At 36.7% G+C, this 8635-nt stretch overlaps 2 protein-coding genes across 2 annotated transcripts; both read right to left on the reverse strand.

Annotated features, from left to right (window-relative positions):
- Nucleotides 1-1225: 1225 nt before the first annotated feature.
- Nucleotides 1226-2849, reverse strand: LOC113325279 (altered inheritance of mitochondria protein 44-like). The gene is made up of 3 exons (XM_026573479.1): nt 2660-2849; nt 1925-2194; nt 1226-1821 (listed from the first exon to the last, which is right to left on the reverse strand). The coding sequence occupies exons 1-3, from the start codon at nt 2847-2849 to the stop codon at nt 1226-1228; spliced, it is 1056 nt and encodes a 351-aa protein (XP_026429264.1).
- Nucleotides 2850-7021: 4172 nt separating this feature from the next.
- On the reverse strand, nt 7022-7991 carry LOC113325280 (putative F-box protein At1g49610). The gene is made up of 3 exons (XM_026573481.1): nt 7510-7991; nt 7171-7455; nt 7022-7088 (listed from the first exon to the last, which is right to left on the reverse strand). Exons 1-3 carry the CDS (start codon nt 7989-7991, stop codon nt 7022-7024), a joined length of 834 nt encoding a protein of 277 aa, XP_026429266.1.
- Between the last annotated feature and the right edge of the window lie 644 nt (nt 7992-8635).

Genomic DNA, 8635 nt, shown 5'->3' on the forward strand with positions numbered 1-8635 from the left:
AAGGGGGAGATGGAAAATTGGAAAAGAAATGGGATGGACCCTATATAATAAAAAGGATAGTTGGGAATGGATATTATGAGTTAATGGATCCATAAGGGGGAGATATGGGTCACTGATTAGATCGTCCTTGGAATAGACAATATTTGAAGAAATATTATCCATAGGAGTTTGCGAATTTTATTGCACAGGTTAACACATGTGCGAAATTAAGCATATGAATCCTCATCCTTGAAAAGGGATATAGTATCTTATTCAATAAACAAATTTGAAAAGTTCGCCCATATTTAAGAAATTCTTTTTTAAGAAAAAGGCAAATGTAAGACCTCAAAATAAGACCTTAATAAAAGGCACCAGAAGTGATTTTAATCAGATTGGCTAGGAATTCGAATGTGGCGTGCAACCTAGTTCGCATACATGCAAGAGACAAAAAAGTAAGACCTATCGCACGTCATAATCGGAGAACCTAGAAAGCATGACTCAAGGGAAAGCTATACCGACCCTGGAACTTGAGTCATGGAGATTTGGGGTGAGAACAAACGAAAATGCCCATCCGGGAGAGGTACCTTAAATTCTCAGTCTAAGATAATAATCTTAGATTGAGAGACTAAGGTGAGAAATTCTCTCCTAAGGAGTGCAGAAACTCGATCAGGGCGCCAAGGTACACGGTTGAGTCAAGAGTGCCCGGGGCGTCTGGAGCGTACCTTGCCACTCTTGACAAGTCCTGACTATGATGCACTCGGTCCGAAGATACCCCACTTAGGGTGCGGTATCGCAACCATAAACCTCATCGGTAGTGGGACGTGAGACTGCGAAATCAACTGGTTGTTGAATTAACTGGATGGGAAGAGCCATAACCTTAACCCGGTAGAGGTAAGTTTCCTTAAAGGGGCAATAGGGGGAAGATAAGGACGGCACCCTCCATTGGGGAGCTGAATTGTGTCAAAAGACGTATATGTCATAAGACTTTTTACTCAATGGAGTATTAAGAATTATCATATTTATGCGATAAAACCTGAAGAGGAAATACTACAAGAGAAAGATAAGATGAGATCAATGGGTCGATACACTACAGTGTAAAGACGGCCTGCGATCTCATCGCATAGAAATAAGGCAAGATAAGACCTTTACATAGGAAGGAAATATAAGACCTCATAAGAAAGAATATATATAAAAATTAATGATTGTTTGGTAGGAAATTCAAAATTTGTCATATCGCACACTTGTTTTATACAAGAAATCTAATAAGCGGAAAGTACTGGAATTGAAATAATACAATATTATCTTCCTTGTAACAAACAAGTTCAAAATGTATCAAAACAGAGAAGGGAAATACTGGGTGAAAATAAAAATAAACATGTTTAGCAGCTACATCTTGTTCGACCAAAGACTTTTGAGCATCAATATTGGATCCAGGATTCTCTATTTCGGCATTAGTCTTATCAACAGACTTTTCCTTCTCAATTTGATCCTCTTCATCCTCTTTATCCTTCTCATCATCGTTCACAAATTCATAATCACTATCCGGTTCAGGGTACTCTTCATCTTCGCCTACATTAATAGGATGAATCCTTACCGCAGGAAGAGAGTTGCTTAGAAGAATTCCATTAACTACAGATTGAGCACTAGCATGAGCCTTGCGAATAACTCCCTTTTCAAGGTTTCTAACATTGATCTCTAAAAAAGATTGTTGATGTGCGAGTCTTCTTCGCGCTCTATCTCGAGAAGCAGCAAGAGAAAGTTCAAGGTTCAAACGCTCTTTGCGAACTTTGGATAAATCATATCTCAATTGAGTAACAGTAGATTGATTTGACTTTTCAGAATCTGCGAAGAATAATAAACTATCAAAATTGGAAATAAAGCTCACGCTAATGAAATTTAAAGAAATAGTTAAAAAATAACAAGGCAGTCAACTCTAGCTGACTACCTTCGCAGAACTTAGAAAGGATAAGGGTGTTATTCTTCATACTTTCCATAACTTTATCAAAATCATCACCAACTGAACCATTAATACGGGAGCGAATCTTCTTTTCATCAGCAGAGAGAGACTTATTCTTTTTCTTAAGAACATCATGAGATCGCTTTAATTGATTATATTGTTCTTGAAGATGATTCTTCTTCACAGTCAAATTTATTTTACTTTGAATGATTTTTTCGTTCTGGGTCTTTAATTCCTTAAGCAATGTCTCATGTTGTACTTCAAGTGAACGAAGAGCTCACGCTTGATCTTCATTTATTTTCTGAAGAATTGAATATTGGTGCGAAAACACTGCTTCTTTGCTTAAGAAAGAATGCTTCTCCTTAGAAAGAGTATGATTTTCTTCTGACAATGTTTCATACATTAGATCGGCATTACGTGACAATTTAGAAAAATGGGATATTTGACTATTTAATACTTCAATTTCTTGAATGAGATGGTTATTTTCATGGGTTGGATTATTAATCTGATCAAGTGAATATGAATGTTGATTATTTAGCTGGTTTAACTGAGTCTGCAACTTCTCGTTATTCGCTTGAGTATCCTCAGCAAGATATTGAAAAGTATATCTCTCCAAAACTCTCCTCTGGTTTAAATCTTAATAAATGCATGAAGAAATTTAAGGAATGTTGGTAAGGGAAGAAATATATCATAGGGTACAATAAGCAAAGGAGAAAAAGTCACCTCTAAGTTCTTGGTTTCGGTTGCGAAGGCTTTCAACCTCAAGATTTGCAACTTGAAGTTCTCCCCTCAATTTCTGGACCTCTTGAAGTTCCATTTTCAACCTATTGACTTCATTCTCCAAGGAAGCATTTTGTTGCGAAAGTTCCAATTGAGAGCAGCTAGATTTAAAACGTCCTTCGGTAAGAATCATTCGTCGAGGAGTGGAATATTGCACATATTAATAAGTATGCGAAGTAAGGATCATCTGATGTAAGCAAGGACTATCGCGCATGGTAAAGTTGAAGTGAAGTATTGGATGATGTTAGCAAAATCATGAGTAAAGTGTGATGTTCTATGCGAGATATAGTCTGTGCGAGAATGAGTGATTGTAAATGGGCGAATGTATCGCACAATGATTCCGAAAATAGTGGATCTCTTAGATGTCATCCACTATGAGGAATCACTATATAAAGGAAGGAAGTCATCATGAAAGAGAGGGATCTTTTAGTGTGTGTTAGACAAGAAACTAGCAGAGAGAAAGTTTGTTTGGAGAGTAAGTAAAGTCATTGTTATCCATTGTATCCAAGGATTAAAAATTAATAAAGAATTCATTATGATTACTTGAGTAATAATCTAGATACATTGGAGTGTGATTGTAGGTTTTCTTGCAACTACATGTTTTACAGCATCATCGGACGTAATTACGAGTGTGGGGGTATCCTACCGAGTTGTAAAAGCATTACCGGACCATATTTTCGAGATAGCTTATGAAGAACACGATGAGGCGGTTTCCCAAGTTAATGCAAGTTACCAATGATTGGAAGCTTAGGTGGGCAAGGAGGAAAGTTGTGTCTGTTTTGATCAATTCTCGATATAAAATAAACAAGTAGAAGAATTAAAACTAGAAGTAGTGGGGGAATAAGCAAAGAAGTTGTGATGCCAAGAAGCTACATGTTTACACAAGTAACTGCTACCAGGTAGTGATCAGAGCTTGGTTTTTCCTTCCTCTGTTTGTTTGGGTCTATTGCTCATTTATAATGAGGTTTATCAAATGGGTACATGCAGTGTCTAATTAGCGGAGAGACATTTGTCTCAGAATTTTCAGATGTGGAAGTTTGGATATATACAACCGCCTTTTAGGTTAGAGTTTGTTTAGTGATTTTGTTTTCTTTTGCTTTGTTTTTGTCTTTCTAGGCAATGTACTTGATATTCAAGAAGCTTTGCGTACGCTTCTTTGCTTCCCGTCGCAACTCTAATAGAGTTTAGCCCGGCTTGTTTTCTGTTAGGGCCACATATCACAACCCTAACCAGGTCCGTTTAAACGGGCCACATATCACAATCCTAACCCAGTCCGTTCAAACAACAGGCCAATCTGAGCTGAATTGAAACAAGACGGGTTAGATTCAACCGGTGGGCCGGGTTATTTATGATAAATAGTAAAGACCTAATTACGTACACGTAAAAATAAATTTTTTGGGCGTTGGTTGATTGGTTAATTAATTCATATTTTTTTAAAATACCGAAGCGCTTCCTACTGAATTGACACGTAAACTATGGAAAAAGTTTGACGTGTAATTCGAAAACCTCTTTCGTACACGTAAAAGTAAACTTTTTTGACAGTTGGTTGATTGATTAATTAATTCATATTTCTTTAAAAAGGCTAAAACGCTTCGTACTAAATTGACACGTAAATTATGGAAAAAGTCTGACGTGTAAATGGGATAGGCCCTATTCGAGAGTTTTTTTTATGCTAGTCAGTGAAGCTTCAGTGAATGCTTGCAAAAGGTTCCAAAAAAGAAAAAAATCAGATAAATGCCCTACACGAAATTGAGTAAACGAAGCTTTCGAAGTGGACCATAACGTATTGCATTGATTAGCTGGGCCTTCCCTATAGTAGTGAAGCTTGGCGGAACTGACTTTGTCAATCTAATCTTTCAGAGAAGGCTCTATATGTCACTGATAACCAGGATGTCCGAATTCCATCTCTCACTCTACACGTGATAATTGATAATGGTGAAAATCACAAGGAAAACGTTACAACTTACACGTACTGAATAAAATTTACAATTGGACATGGCTATGTGATACCCACGGAGTAATGGAATAAAATTTGGCTAATAAAAGATGGGATTGCCTGATCCCAGATTTTGATCGAAGAACTTCCTGTTTGACTTCCATCCGTTACATGATTGGCCAACTCGTTGGCTGCTTGATGTCCTTCTCTGTAATTGTGATGTATAGCAGCCTGCGGGTAGAGGTGTAAAACGTGCCGGCCCGGCACACGAAATCGTGTACTTCACGTGCCATGTGTCGTGCTGTGCTAATGATTTAAACGTGTTATGCCTTGTTGTGCTTTACTAGTCAAAAACTGGAAAGTCGTTGACGAGGTCTTGTTATCTTGTTTTCAACCTCTAGCGACGAAATTAGCTGATCCAAATCAAACAGCCTTCATGTAGGAAAGGCAAGTCAGCGATGGCATATTGATTCGAATGAAAAAATAGACTCTCGACTCAAAAATATAGTCCACGAACTAATTTGCAAAGTGGACTTGGAAAATGCATTTGATATAAGTGACTTAGTCTTTTCTTGAGGCTGTACTACAAAACATGAGCTTCAAAGAAAAAATGGTTAATTAAGTCGACTGAGATATATAGCACCAAAATATTAAGATATTGCAATTTTTAAGATGTCTTGAGCTAAAATTGAGAAAAAAACGTAGATTTTTTTTTTTTTTTTTTTGTCTTTCTCAAGTTGTCCAGCTAGATCTCTTTCACGGTACCAAGCGCACAGGTTTTGACATTCCAATAGTAGCGGAATCAAACATAGGTACTGATACGATTTGGAACACATGAATCTAACATGAGTCTTCCACTACCTTTATAAATCTTCAAATGCTTTAGCGTAAGGGAATGAATTTCACCATCCATGATATAACAACGGTTGTTATAACCGTACGGGTTCAAATCACGGGACATTAAATTCAAATGTTCAAGAACAGGACAACTTCAGATTAACCTATTTACTTCTTCTTCATGCGTAATTAGAGTAGGGAGACGAGGTAAATATACATATCTCGGTAGATTTATCATATTCCTAACCTGCGTCTCCAGTGGCAACCTTTTCAATGATTTACAAGTAAATAAACTTTTCAGAAGTTAAGTTTTCCAAGGACCAAAGAATACCACCAATGTGAACTTTTTGGCCGTCAGCTTCAGCAACAGAAGCTATCCAGCCATCAAGAGGAATTTTGAAATAATACCACCAATGTGAACTTTTATTAAGAAGATGAAATCGTTGAATACTACATATTTCGTTATTACAGCTGGTGTTCTAATATCTTGACGACTGCGTTAACAAGAGCGTTCTGGACGGTAGAATACGAATCTTTTGTATGATCGAAGTTAAAAGTTGGTAGAGAAGTCCGGATATATCTTCACCGTTTTTGATAAAACACAAGTTCGGATGGCCGAATAACATATTGCATCTGAAAAGATAGTATCAGAGAGGCTTTAGAGTTTTCATTTTTGTCCGAGGGAGAGCAAAAGACGATACAAGCATAGTATATTAGCTAGGTCCGTATTAGTTAGTCGACCACGATTTATGCTCTCCTCAGATTGTTTTTTGCTGTCCTTTCAACAAAGATCGAAGTTTGACTTTGTCGCAAGATTTTTGAGGTTCCGACTTTATTTTTAGCTAGGGCCTTGCGCTAGGTACCCTAATATTGTGATCAATCAATGGATTTTCTTCTGCTTCAAAGAAAAAAAGGATTTTCTTCCTCCACGAAGATAACATTCGAAATGATAGTGCTTGAAGCAGAAGTAAGGTTACAATGTCAACAAATTACATTATATCTACAGTTAATGTCAACAAATTGCATTATATCTACAGTTAATGAAGCAAATATAAAATTTGGTATATCTGAGTTCTGATTGTGATGAAGATTGGACTTAATTGACTCCTTTGCTTAACCATGTGCCACTTGATTACTGTCTCTAGGTTTTAAAAGAAAACCCAAAAAAATTTCACAACTAACAAAATCCTGGCTTCCTTCATTACAGCATGTGAAGAAAATGAATGTTGAGCAAAACGGGATATGTAGGTGTTAATGGTTACAACAAAGTCAAACTTCGATCAATATGTACTAGGTGTAACTAGCGCAAGGCCTTGAGAGGAGATTTTTTATTTGTCAGAGCAATATGTACTAGGTGTAACTACTGGAACTCTATCAACCGTAACCTTATAGACAAGTAGATTTGGCTGGCTGGATTACTGTCCCTTAGCATCTGGTATAATAGCAAGAACAAACAATTATTGCATGCACAATTGTACGTACTTAGCTTCTTCAGTTTAAAAAAAAAAGATTGGTTGGCTCATATGTAAATTCTAGTTATCAATCAAAATAACTAGAATCTTAGCACGTACTTCTAAGATACATGTCAACGGAGCTTTCCTACAGAAAAAATTAAGAAAAAAATAAGTAAAAGAAACTACCTTATGAGTGGCCGAGAAAATAATTGCCAGATCCCTTTCACAGTTCCAAGAACATAGGTTTAGACATCCCATAATAATCTTCTGGTTCTATCATATTGCCAATAGCTGATTCGAAGGTTGGTACCGATACAAGATTCGGAACATATAAATCCAGCATAATTGTTCCACTACCTTTAGAAATTTTCAAGTGCTTCAGCGTAAGCGAATGAATTTTAACATACATATAACCATAGCCGTTATACTTGCAGGTCAAATCACGGAACATTAAATCCAAATAATGAAGAACAGGACAACTTGAGATTAACCTATTTACTTCTTCTTCATGCCTAAACGGAATATAATCAATTTTAAGACATACCAGACGAGGTAAACATACATACCTGGGTAGATTATTCAAATTCCCACCCTGCGTCTCCAGTATTAACCTTTTCAATGATTTACAAGAGAATAAACTTCCCGGAACTTCAGTTTCTTGAAGACCAAGGTAAGGGATAAAAATATCTTGGACTTTGGCTTTGACAGCAGCACTTATCCATGTGTCAAGAGGAATTGAGAGACTATACCACTTATTAATTATACGTTTATTGATATGGAATTGTTGAATATTGCATAGTTTGTTACTACGGTGTTCTAATACCTTGTCGACTACTTTAACAAAGTTCTCGTCAGTAGGATACAGTTCAGATGTATGATCGAAGTTTAATGTTGGTAGAGAAGTCCAAATATATCTCCATCGTTTCGACAAAACACAAGTTTGAACCGCATATTTCATGTCAAAGAAAGAAAATATGCGATGAATCAATTCATCTGGTAACTTACTGATCTTGTCTTCTGTATTCGACCCCCCACGTCTTTGTTTCATCGTAGCAAAAATTGTTGATACAAGCACGCTGTGAAGAGATTGGTATGTAGCAGAGAAGTTTGAAGTTTCGACTCTGTTAAGAGTGTTTAGAAGTTCCGTATAACTAGCTAGTACTTTTCTAGGGTCTTTTATGTATAGAAACTTGACGGTACTAATTTAATTAGGAAATATAGAGCCGACAGACTCGGACAATTGGGAAATATTGTTAGGGTTTTTAGGAAATATAATAAAAAAGAATGCATTGATCAAAGAATACACGGCAAAATTGTAATAGAAAGTTTGATGGTGGACGAGTTTGGACCAATACCACCTAGACCTAGCTCACCACTTTGAATTCATATGGACCAATACCACCTAGCCCACCACTTGAAATACATGTAAGGTCAAATAGGTTCCAAAACAAAATTTCAAATTGCATTAGGTTGGATTCCATCATTCCATGCTATGTTTCATGAAACCTTGGAACATAGCTTAAAGAAAGTGCAGAACACCCGACTTTGAAGCCATTACACTAACATTCCATACTTTTTCCACATTTGGACTAACTTGAGTTCCACCATTAGACTTGTTCTAATTCACTTCAAATATTGTAGGATCACAGGCAAGTTTGAGTCATGCACAGAACCAGAACCAGAATGACATGC

Source organism: Papaver somniferum, chromosome 11, assembly GCF_003573695.1.
Source record: "Papaver somniferum cultivar HN1 chromosome 11, ASM357369v1, whole genome shotgun sequence".
Classification (NCBI taxonomy): Eukaryota; Viridiplantae; Streptophyta; class Magnoliopsida; order Ranunculales; family Papaveraceae; genus Papaver; species Papaver somniferum.

Excerpts from the sequence above, each read along its gene's own strand:
- LOC113325279 (XM_026573479.1), bottom strand. The coding sequence starts at position 2,849 with ATGATTCTTACCGAAGGACGTTTTAAATCTAGCTGCTCTCAATTGGAA. Across the intron at positions 2,195-2,659 it reads CCGAAACCAAGAACTTAGAG|TACAACATGAGACATTGCTT; the intron begins GTGACTTTTTCT and ends GTTCACTTGAAG. Across the intron at positions 1,822-1,924 it reads CCTTTCTAAGTTCTGCGAAG|ATTCTGAAAAGTCAAATCAA; the intron begins GTAGTCAGCTAG and ends TATTCTTCGCAG.
- LOC113325280 (XM_026573481.1), bottom strand. The coding sequence starts at position 7,991 with ATGAAACAAAGACGTGGGGGGTCGAATACAGAAGACAAGATCAGTAAG. Across the intron at positions 7,456-7,509 it reads AATTTGAATAATCTACCCAG|GCATGAAGAAGAAGTAAATA; the intron begins GTATGTATGTTT and ends TATTCCGTTTAG. Across the intron at positions 7,089-7,170 it reads AAACCTATGTTCTTGGAACT|GAAAGCTCCGTTGACATGTA; the intron begins GTGAAAGGGATC and ends TTTTTTCTGTAG.